General features: G+C 27.8%; 1 protein-coding gene across 13 annotated transcripts in view; it reads left to right on the plus strand.

The window, feature by feature from the left end:
- Window positions 1-8,933, plus strand: part of LOC145180262 (Fanconi anemia group I protein-like) — a 36,377-nt gene extending 27,444 nt beyond the window's left edge. For 6 of the 13 annotated variants that reach the window (XR_016450517.1, XR_016450518.1, XM_090081084.1 and 3 more), the window contains 10 exons: window positions 1,607-1,657; window positions 5,898-5,963; window positions 6,092-6,167; window positions 6,245-6,369; window positions 6,907-6,951; window positions 7,085-7,156; window positions 7,364-7,504; window positions 7,700-7,795; window positions 8,046-8,168; window positions 8,803-8,933. Coding sequence is in view for 7 of the 13 variants with exons in the window: in XM_090081084.1 (XP_089937210.1) it covers window positions 1,607-1,657; window positions 5,898-5,963; window positions 6,092-6,167; window positions 6,245-6,369; window positions 6,907-6,951; window positions 7,085-7,156; window positions 7,364-7,504; window positions 7,700-7,795; window positions 8,046-8,168; window positions 8,803-8,883 (876 nt within the window). In the remaining 6 variants the exon portion in view is untranslated. Of the gene's footprint in view, window positions 1-1,606; window positions 1,658-5,897; window positions 5,964-6,091; window positions 6,168-6,244; window positions 6,370-6,906; window positions 6,952-7,084; window positions 7,157-7,363; window positions 7,505-7,699; window positions 7,796-8,045; window positions 8,184-8,802 lie in introns of those variants that run through there. The other 7 variants (XR_016450515.1, XR_016450513.1, XM_090081085.1 and 4 more) reach the window with 5 other exon arrangements.
- Window positions 8,934-12,281: the final 3,348 nt, after the last annotated feature.

Below are 12,281 nucleotides of genomic sequence, written 5' to 3' on the forward strand. Positions count from 1 at the left end.
AGTTTGAATACCGGAAAATAACTTTTAAAAAATTAACTTTTTACTGGTAAAAAACTGATTTCTTACCGCAAACATTTTACTGGAAAAAAGTTGTTATTCTACCGGAAAAAATATTATTTTTTACTGGAAATAAGTTACTGGAAAAAAAATTAAGTTTACCGGAAAAATGTGAGTTTAATACATAAGACTTTATTGACAGCCTTTAGTTATTACACTTGGAAAGAGGAATATATACCACTGTTAAAGGAAGAAGAAAAAGAAAAAGTTGTTGTGTAAAATGATATGGATATTCTTGAATTGACAAATTGCAAACAAAATTAAAAGGTTCATATTTTATTTAAATTCATTAAATTATTCACTTAGTGAATGATTTATTAAATTTAAATCACAAAATCACCATTGACAAAAAAGCATAAAGATTCAAGATTTAAGTTTAATAAGGTCTACATGACATGTGATACAGAGTAGGAAAATTTTGTTTTTCCCAACAATAAAAAGTTTAGCTTAAATGGGCCTGATGGTTTTAATTATTATTAGCATGATTTGACAAAAAAAAAAAAGACACTGTTATGATAAACTTAGGAGGGGAGGGGGGAGCAGTTATGGTATGGTCTGTATTTTTTTCTGTTGAAAAATCCAATGTGTTTTATTTCAACAAAAATTAATGCAAGGAACTACAAAGATTTTTAAAAAGATATTTTGATCTAATTTACTGAGGGGTTTAACTACTAAAAATTGGATTTTCCAACAAGATAATGCAGTGGTTCACTTGACATGAAATGTAAAACTTACATTCCAGGATAAAAATATGACTTTTGGATTAGCTATATATGGGAATTCTAGGTGATAAAACAATATATGGGAATTCTATGTGATAAAACAATATATGGGAATTCTAGGTGATAAAACAATATATGAATTTAAGACTTCTATCCAGCAAACATATTTTAAAGATTTGTTTGGAAAATCTTTAAAAAAGTATGCAATCTTTAAACAAAAATTTAAACAAAAATTATAAAAGTTTATTTTTATTTTTGGAACTATAGAAAAAATTTGAATGTTTTTTTAAAATATTTTTTATATTTTATTATAATTTTACTTTTTTATTCCCAATAATTTCTGCAATTATTAGAATTAAAAAATTAAATATAATATTTTTAAAAAATTGAATATAAAAAAATTAAATATGTTTTTAAAAAATTAAATATAAAATTAAAAAAATCCCAATATTTTATGTATTCATTTTAATGTACAAATAGTAAATGGAACTATGGAAATTTCACTCTGTGTAAGATTAAGAAAATATTCAGAACATAATGAAAAAAAGTTTATTTACCTTTTTATTTTAAAAATGTAAAAGAATATTTTTACTAACTGCATTAAGTAGCAAAAAAAATCTTACTGATTGCATTTTTAAAAAAATCTTACTGATTGCATTTAAAGTAATAAAATACCAGTGTAATTTATGTGAAAATGTTTCACCTAAAAAAATATTACCTAATAATACCTAATATTACCTAAATTACCTAATATTAATAACCCTGCTTATAATATCATATAGTATTATTAGTAGTATTATTATATAATATTGCATAATTATATTTAGATTTTGAAATTGTGCCAGGATTTGCATAGTAGCATTGGAGACGTAGATGAGGTTTAACAAACTTTACAACCATTTACTTTAATGTTTGTTTCTTTTATGTGTATGTATGTATGTATGTATGTATGTATGTATGTATGTATGTATGTATGTATGTATGTATGTATGTATGTATGTATGTATGTACAGTGTCCTCAAAAAAAAATGGGACAGCATGACTTTTTTGTTAAAAGTCATAAAAATAATTGTTGTATCAATTATTTTAAATTTTTTTTTCTTAATTATAAAATTAGAACAAATAATGAATAAAAAAAATATTAATAAAAAAACAAAAATAATTGATTTAACTTTTGTAATTCAACTAAACTGCAGAATTGTTAGAAATCTAACATAAATGAAAAAATTGTATAAATTTTTTTTAATAAAGTAAAGTTGATTGTACCATTAAATTTTTAAAAATTTTTGGTTTTCAATGTTAGATACTTAATATATTTACACTATTTTAATATTTAAAATGAAAAGAAATTGAAAAAAAAGGAGGTGGGCCCTCAAATTAACAACAGGTAAAAAAGGGTATCTTTAACATTGTATTTTATATTTCCGATTAAAGTTTTCCTCATTACAAAGTGTTACATGTAATTTTATATTGTTTTTTTGCAAAGTAAAGTTCTTTTTAACTTTTCAAAATGACATTTTGACTCAAAAAAGTTTATATTATTTTATTTAAATTAATTTTTTTAACAATTTTATATAATTAGAAAATATAATTAAATGGCAACAATGGCAAAGTTAAATGCTTTTGATTCTACTACTACAAAAATTCAATCATTAAATAGGTATAAGACATTCATACTTATAGTATTTTGGTATTTAGTTGGAACTATATCATTTGTTTATCAGTTAAAATTCATATTTACCAACTTAGGAAAAAACACGTTTCAGACTTTGATAAAGGAAGAATAATTCAAATGCACAATGCAGATTGGCCTTTGCGTAAAATTTCCAAACAAGTTGGATGTGGTAAATCTACAGTTCAAAGAGTTGTGTCCAGATTTATTTCTCAAAATTCAATTAGCAGAAAGTCAGGGTCAGGAAGAAAGCGAAAAACGACAGAAAGAGAAGATCGATTGATTGTTAGGGAAGTGATGAAGAATCGTAGGATATCAATGAGTCAGATAAAACAAAATTTAAACCTTGAACACTTATGTAACAATACAATTGTTGCAAGAATAAAGAAAGGTGAAGAGTTTACTTCAGGTTGGCAAACAAAAAAGCCTTTTATAAACGAGAAAAATCGTGTTAAGAGATTAAAATGGTCTAAAGATCATTTAAGCTGGACTTCAGATCAATGGAAACGTGTCATATGGACAGATGAATCACCTTTTGTGCTACAATATGGTAATCGAGGAAGAATTTGGAAAAAAAAAGGTGAACCATATAATCCAGAGTGCACACGTGCCACAGTAAAGCATGACAAAAAAATCATGGTTTGGGGTGCATTTGCTGCTCATGGTGTGGGAAACTTGTACAGAGTTGAAGGAATTATGGATCAACATAAGTACCATTATATTTTAGTTAACCAATTAAAACCTAGTATAACACATCTATTTCCAGATGGAAACTATATATTTCAGCAAGACAATGACCCAAAGCATATAGCAAAAAAAAATAAAAGATATATACAAAAGGCTGGTATACCTACCTTTGAGTGGCCGGCACAATCACCTGATCTTAATCCAATTGAGAACCTGTGGTCTATATTAGGTTCTAAACTAAAAGACAGAAAACCTTGTAATGAAGATGAATTATTTTTGACACTTTTAAAAGGTTGGAACTCACATGAAGTTAGCTTGTTAACAAAACTAGTTGAAAGCATGCCCCATAGATGCCAAGCGGTTATTGATGCAAAAGGTTATGCAACCAAGTATTAAAAATGAATATTATGCTTAAAACTGATTTAATTTCTATTTAGTTGTATCAAGGGAAAATGTAATTGCATAAAGCATTCTATGTTAAACAACAGATGTAAAAAATTAGAAAACATACTCAATTTTACCATTCTTTTTTAAAAAAATTGAGTTTTCCTATTTTAGTTGATTTTTACTAATTCCATTTTTTTGTTATAAGTCTAACTGTTTTATTGACTTTTTTTTTTTTTTTTTAATGAAAAATATTGTGTAATAGAAGTAATTATTTGACATATTTTAAAAAAAGTTAAAAAATATTTGACAAAAATTTAATTTTTTTTGCTTTTTTTAAAAAAATCATGCTGTCCCATTTTTTATTGAGGACACTGTATGTATGTATGTATGAGAATGTGTGTATATGTATAATTTTGCTATATTGTTATTGGGCAAAATATCCAATAGATGAAGGTCAATCAGAATTTCATTTTTTGTATTCATCATAAAAATCTAAATCAATTTTTTCATTTTTTTACTTGTCTATGTACAAATTAAAGATTTCAAAGCCATAAATCAAAACAATGATTCCTACAAAAAAAGGTAACAAAGTTAGTGCAGTTTTTAACGACGCATGCTTAATAATTCTTCAAATTGTTCCAGAATGATTCTTTCAAAAATGAACACTTACTCCTGACTTGATGATCAATTGGACTTATATCAGGAGATTTAGTTGGGCACTCCATGATCTTCAGCATATCTTCTTTTTATTTACTAAGCAGATGTTTAAGGTTGTTGTCTTGTTGCATTTTGAACCCTGAACTGATAAGTTTTTTTTTCCTTTGGGAACTGCTAAGTGAACAAGAATTTTACTTGATGACATTTTTTTTCCTGCAGGAAGCAAAAACATGTTTTCCTGAAAACTTTAATACTTCTTTCCTGTGGGGTTTTCAAATATATATATATATATATATATATATATATATATATATATATATATATATATATATATATATATATATATATATATATATATATATATATATATATATATATATATATATATGACACAAACACACATTGATGCATTAAGCTACTACTCAAAAGTAATTTTTATCTTCTCTTCTCCAAAACATGTCAATAATGTGAAAAGATAAATGCTGACAATATTTGTATTTTAATAATATTTACTGATAACACTGACAAAGTTCTACAATACATGACGTTTTTTGATACTATCTTATAATAGTTTTACTTCAAAAATTGCAAAATTACTTAAAAGATAGACTAATAATTACTACCAGTTACTTTTAAAGTAAACAATCTGTAGTTCAGCACATCAAATTAACACAAACACTGCCATACAGTGATCCAAAATGTTAACAATTACTAATGTTGGCTGATTGTTGCTCAAACAACAGCTTCACTTACAGAGGTAAAAAGTTGATTAGTTTGGATTTGAAAAATTATAGCAATTTCAGCTGCTTTTTCCTGGTGACTTTATCTTGCTCTTCTATTTAGTTCCTTGTGAGGGCAAAAGGACAATACCAAAGTGACTTTTTATTCCATATTTTTGTGAAATATATTTGCTTTATTTTGGATTTTATTATATGTTATTAAAGTTCCTTACAATCCTTCTCGGGTAGACCATAATAGCTGCTTGGCTCAACAAATGACACTAGTGATATGGAATTCTATAGTCTATACTGTGTGACAGTTTGTGTTGTGTTCCGTATGCCTCCACCATTTTTCAGTTTAAGTAAAGATTAAATAATTACATTTTTACAACAGCAGAAATCCTTATTATAACTCAATCATTCAATTGTAGACAATGTAGCAAAGAAAATTAAATATAATCACTTGCAGCTCTCCTCTCCATTAATGATAAGATGAAGAAAGTTATTTGTCCTACAGTTAATTTTGTAAACTGTCTGAAACAAAAATATTACATAGTTTGCAATTGATGATGAAATGAAAATGTAATAATAAGCGACTGATGTTGTAAAACTTATTCCAAAGATTATCTTAATTATTCCAAAGATTATCTTAATTACAACAAATATCAATATTGCAGTTAAATAATATTTATTATCACTCAAGAATTTTTTTTATATTTATGAAAAATTTTAATCAAATGACATGTTATTGTTATAAACTACATGTGCAACATTTGACCTCATTGAGCTACCAGTAAATATTGATGCATCTGAATGAAACTTGGCATAGTTATCATAACAAAACACCATGTTATACCAAATTGTTATCTGAATATCATGTTTCCAAAAAATTATTACTACATTTAAAATTTTTATATATATAACGGTTTAAATTTTAAGGTTTTTTTTTTATTTATTTATTTTTATTGATAGTTAAATTTATTAGTTAAATTTTAGGATGTTGAAGTAGAAAAACGATGTCATTTCAAAATTATCAATGAAAAAACAGCACCAACTGCATTTGTATTGTTTTTTTAAAAAAAATTATTTAATTTTTACTTTTATTTTGTATTTGTTTTTTTTGTTAATTTTCTTTAATAAACGTGAATTTTTTCATTTCCCCGTGTATTATAACTTCGTTTTTTATTTAGATAATCTTAGTTGATCACATTGAGATGACATTGGATGAAGTATCGTGGTGTCTTTCAAAATTGAAATGCATTAGTAGTAAGTTTTCATTTTCTTTCTTTCTAACTCACAAAAAGAAAAGGTTTTTTATTGATACTTTATCTTGATATTTACAGGTGAAAATAATAAAGATAAACTTCAACAGAGCATTTCGGAAACACTAATTAGCATCGTTTTCTCACTTCATGAGTTGACACAGACAGCATTTCCTCAAGGGGTGTGTGTCGATGCTATAATTAAGGTAGAATTTTTTTTTTTCAAATTTAACAGTCAACCGATAGAATTTCGAAAGAAATAAGGGTTGAATTACTATTGGACTGAACTTTTGTTTATTGGAAATCGGAAGATAATGATCTTTAAACGTGGAAAAATCTTATATATTTCGTATTAGTATTTTATCTTTTTTAGGTTTTAACGAAGCTCTACACTATTTTATCTTTTTTAGGTTTTAACAAAGCTCTACACTATTTTATCTTTTTTAGGTTTTAACGAAGCTCTACACTATTTTATCTTTTTTAGGTTTTAACGAAGCTCTACACTATTTTATCTTTTTTAGGTTTTAACGAAGCTCTACACTATTTTATCTTTTTTAGATTTTAACGAAGCTCTACACTATTTTATCTTTTTTAGGTTTTAACGAAGCTCTACACTATTTTATCTTTTTTAGGTTTTAACGAAGCTCTACACTATTTTATCTTTTTTAGGTTTTAACGAAGCTCTACACTATTTTATCTTTTTTAGATTTTAACGAAGCTCTACACTATTTTATCTTTTTTAGGTTTTAACGAAGCTCTACACTATTTTAGCCACATTTGTTAAACAAGTAAGATAGTTAAAATAGAAAATCTTTTAAAAACGGTTTTGCTCTAAAATTAATTAAGTCTAAAGTCTACTTAAATCAGTAGGCTGCAATCAATTTTAGTCAATCGATTTTTGTTTGTAAAAATGTTTTTTAGTTACTATTGTTATACAATCAAAAGTGGAGTGGGCAAAAGTTTGACGATCTTCCTCCAAAGTTTGAGCGGCTGGTGCGTTGTTCATATTTTAATTATTCCTTAAATTGTGGACTTAAAATAATTTATTTTGTATTTGCATACACTAGTAAAAACCGAGCAGTGAATGGCTTAGGGAAGAAATAGCATAAGCTTTAAGATTAGCATCTAATGATTGTCAGAAGATCTTCTTTGATGAAAGTAAATTACGTAGTGAGTTATTTACCGAATGATTATTTTTAGGTAAAGTTGAGTGGTAGCCATCTTTCGCCACAAGTCTATGCTATGATAACTTTTGTACAAACTGCGCAATCCAATTTTTTTCAAGAGCAATCTATAAGTGGAAAAAACAAAAACAAGAAAAAAGAAAATTTAACAGGAAAAGTGTGTTTTTTTCTGACGATAATTTTATTCTTCTAACGATAATTTTATTCTTCTAACGATAATTTTATTTTTCTAACGATAATTTTATTCTTCTAACGATAATTTTTTAACAACGTTAATTACATTTTTACATTAGGTATTTTTCTAAGAAACATAAATCTACCGTCCCATTTTTCACCTTTTTTTTTTTTTAAGAATAGAGCACTTAAAGAATCTCGCTCTATTCCTAATCTGATTTACTCTATCGAGCAGTATGAACGCTATCTCATCCCACTTTCCAAAAAATCCAAGGTAACATTTTTTAAAATTATTTTGGATACTTGACATTTTTACTTATTTTTTAATTGGTTTCTTCGTTATGATTTTTGGGCGGAAATTTTTTATTTGTGCGTGTTTTTTTAAATAAAGCCTATTATTAATATATAATATATTATATATATAATATATTAATATATATAATATATTAATATAATATATTAATATGTTATATATATTAATATATTAATGTATTATTAATATATTAATAATCCTATTATTGCAGATTGATTTGATGAGTGGTATGAAGCGTAGCACTTCTAGAGACTTTCGCATAAACCCTAAATCTCTCGAAGAAGCATTATTGGATCCTCCTGATAGCAGTGATGATAGTTCGATTGTATCTTCGGTAGATTTTTAAAATGTATTTACTTTTATAAAACTTTCGTGAAAATTGTTTTTATTGCTTTTTTTATTTGATTTTCTTGTTAAAGAATTTCCTTTTTTTGATTTCTTTACGTTGAGAGGTGATGTTATTTTTTACGTTGAGAGGTGATGTTATTTTTTACGTTGAGAGGTGATGTTATTTTTTACGTTGAGAGGTGATGTTATTTTTTACGTTGAGAGGTGATGTTATTTTTTACGTTGAGAGGTGATGTTATTTTTTACGTTGAGAGGTGATGTTATTTTTTACGTTGAGAGGTGATGTTATTTTTTACGTTGAGAGGTGATGTTATTTTTTACGTTGAGAGGTGATGTTATTTTTTACGTTGAGAGGTGAGGTTATTTTTTACGTTGAGAGGTGATGTTATTTTTTACGTTGAGAGGTGATGTTATTTTTTACGTTGAGAGGTGAGGTTATTTTTTACGTTGAGAGGTGAGGTTATTTTTTACGTTGAGAGGTGATGTTATTTTTTACGTTGAGAGGTGAGGTTATTTTTTAGTGTATATTTTCAAATATTTGTTTCTTTCGAATGTTCATTTTGAATGTCTGCTTTAATATGTTTATTTCATTTTTTAAAAGCCTTTTATGATTGTTTTAGATGCTTGAGTCAACTAGAGAAGAATCGTCGTCATGCAAAGGAGATGTATCTCAGATTGCCAAACGGCGGAAAATTCCTTAATTTTAACTTTACTTTGCATTATCCTGTTCTAGTTTTACAAATTTCAAAAAGTTTTCTTTTTTGTTCATACGTTCATTTTTAATAAGAAAGGGGAAATACTTATATATTTTTCTGGGTGCGCTGCTGAATACCCTTATATTACTCAATATATCGTCAAGTGGTAAAAACTTAAAAAGTGGGAACAAAAATCTTTTGATTTTTATCGGGTTTTTTTTTTTTTTTTTAAAAAAACTTTAATTATTGGAATCAACTAAAGGTTAATATTTGCTTACACATTTAGACCTAAATGCAAGAATTTTAAGATCGAAATTTAAAGTCAGACTTCAAATATCAAATTCGGTTTCAAGATACCAGTCTTGAAACCGAACTAAAAAGTCTAAATTTCAATTACGATTCTTTCATTCTTAAATGTCTGAGCAAATATTAATCTAACCTCTTATTGACCATAATAGCTGTGAATTATTTTTTAAAAAAGATTCATTTAAATCAGATAAAATTGCATTCGGACCTAGTTGAAACATCTTTTTGTATAATTTTTTTAAAAATCATTTGCGGGACTTTACAAATCAATAGGGAGTTCCAAAATCTACAGTTTGTCGTGTTATTTTTTGACACTTAAAATCAAAAGAGCAAACGGAGGTGGAAGAGAATTGAATTCTGGTGACAGAAAATTGATACAGAAGAACGGTCACGTCTTACATTGAATTCCGGGGTTCGGTTTGAGAGATTTGCCATCAGATAACAATGTCTGTAAAAATCTGAGCGAAATTGGACTAGATCTTTAGTACGCACATCTTTTTAATCTATTTACTCAATAGTTACGCTGATAAATTTGCCAAAAACATGGACCTATAAGAGATGGACATGCAACCTATTGTTTTACATCAAAGAGGCCGCAGAAATCAGCGAACCTTGCGAGTTTCCGACAAACTCTAAATTTTCACCCGTCAACAAAAAAATCTATCAAAATGTCTGCCCACAGTTTTAAAACAGAAACTCTGATCACGTGGTATCAGTTTAAACTTTTATAGCAGTTGTTTAATAAGACTGTTCAAAATAAAATAACTACTTCACGCGTTGACAAATTACTAAACAAATTACACCAAGGTAAAGGAAATTATTTGTCGGCACAAACAGATTTTCATCATTTTTCCAAGATAAACATTTATAAATTTGGGTACTTTTTTCGTGTAAACAAAGTTCCGTCAATATTAAATAGACCTGTAAGGATAATTTTAAAATGACTAAAAAAAGTATAGCGAAATGTAAAAAAACTTAAATAAAATATTTTGTCAAGATCTGGTTTCCTTCAACTTCTTGGTCCTTCATTCACCAGGTTTAATTTTGTGTATTTTTTGAGTGATTTTTCCATTTTTTGCCTCGACTACTCTATAAGCTCCATAATATATATTCCACTATGTAATATTTTTTAGTAGGTGTTTTTTCTAATGGACTTTTTTATAATTCATTTGATAATGCAAAATCTTTTAAAAAGTTATTCAAATTTATAACTATCTCGCAAAATGCGGCCAGATATTTCATGTTTTCGTTTTTCATATTTCATATATTATTTTATTTGTCATAAAAGGCACATAATTGCCCATTTGTTTTTGTCAAATAAAAAATAGTTTATATATAGCTGATAAATCATGTTATGTTAAAATTAAATACTTAGTATTCTTGCAGTTTGCCATAATTTGGCTTTGCTAAATTCTTTAAAGCTGTGACAAATTATTTTTTTCTTTATTATATTTACATTAATTTCATGTATAAGTTATTTATCCTCAACTGTATATATTTCTGTTGTTAAACATAAAAATAGAAAATTCTGTAATATTCATAAACTAGAAGTCTACAGCAATATAGTAGATGGAGTAGTTCCCTGGATATGAAACCATTGTGCTTTAGGTAGCTACAAAACTAGTTGATATTTTGTATTATTTATTATATCTCTAGTTATACATGTACTAAAGTAGTTAAGTAAATGATCTCAAGTTCTATATTATCATCAGCGTTATTTCTTAAAATGTTAAGAATGTCTAGCTATATAAAATTATGCTTAAAACCTGATTCTGTTGCTTTTATGCTGAATAACAAAAAGGAAGTTGATGTGACTGGTTAGACGAGACCAAAAACTTTCAACGAATCCGACAGACTTTAATATAGTTTAATTTCTATTGTTTAAAACAAAAGATTTGTAACAATGCGCAACGAGCATGGTTCGCAAAAAAAACAATAGGTTGCACGTCCATCTCTTATAGGTCCATGCCAAAAAGCATCTTATAGGTCCATGCCAAAAAGCATCTTATAGGTCCATGCCAAAAAGCATCTTATAGGTCCATGCCAAAAAGCATCTTATAGGTCCATGCCAAAAAGCATCTTATAGGTCCATGCCAAAAAGCATCTTATAGGTCCATGCCAAAAAGCATCTTATAGGTCCATGCCAAAAAGCATCTTATAGGTCCATGCCAAAAAGCATCTTATAGGTCCATGCCAAAAAGCATCTTATAGGTCCATGCCAAAAAGCATCTTATAGGTCCATGCCAAAAAGCATCTTATAGGTCCATGCCAAAAAGCATCTTATAGGTCCATGCCAAAAAGCATCTTATAGGTCCATGCCAAAAAGCATCTTATAAGTCCATGCCAAAAAGCATCTTATAGGTCCATGCCAAAAAGCATCTTATAGGTCCATGCCAAAAAGCATCTTATAGGTCCATGCCAAAAAGCATCTTATAGGTCCATGCCAAAAAGCATCTTATAGGTCCATGCCAAAAAGCATCTTATAAGTCCATGCCAAAAAGCATCTTATAAGTCCATGCCAAAAAGCATCTTATAGGTCCATGCCAAAAAGCATCTTATAGGTCCATGCCAAAAAGCATCTTATAAGTCCATGCCAAAAAGCATCTTATAGGTCCATGCCAAAAAGCATCTTATAGGTCCATGCCAAAAAGCATCTTATAAGTCCATGCCAAAAAGCATCTTATAGGTCCATGCCAAAAAGCATCTTATAAGTCCATGCCAAAAAGCATCTTATAGGTCCATGCCAAAAAGCATCTTATAGGTCCATGCCAAAAAGCATCTTATAGGTCCATGCCAAAAAGCATCTTATAGGTCCATGCCAAAAAGCATCTTATAGGTCCATGCCAAAAAGCATCTTATAGGTCCATGCCAAAAAGCATCTTATAGGTCCATGCCAAAAAGCATCTTATAGGTCCATGCCAAAAAGCATCTTATAGGTCCATGCCAAAAAGCATCTTATAGGTCCATGCCAAAAAGCATCTTATAGGTCCATGCCAAAAAGCATCTTATAAGTCCATGCCAAAAAGCATCTTATAGGTCCATGCCAAAAAGCATCTTATAGGTCCATGCCAAAAAGCATCTTATAGGTCCATGCCAAA

Source organism: Hydra viridissima, unplaced genomic scaffold (genome assembly GCF_058129835.1).
Source record: "Hydra viridissima isolate aposymbiotic clone 2 unplaced genomic scaffold, HvirCarnegie_v1 scaffold_3, whole genome shotgun sequence".
Classification (NCBI taxonomy): Eukaryota; Metazoa; Cnidaria; class Hydrozoa; order Anthoathecata; family Hydridae; genus Hydra; species Hydra viridissima.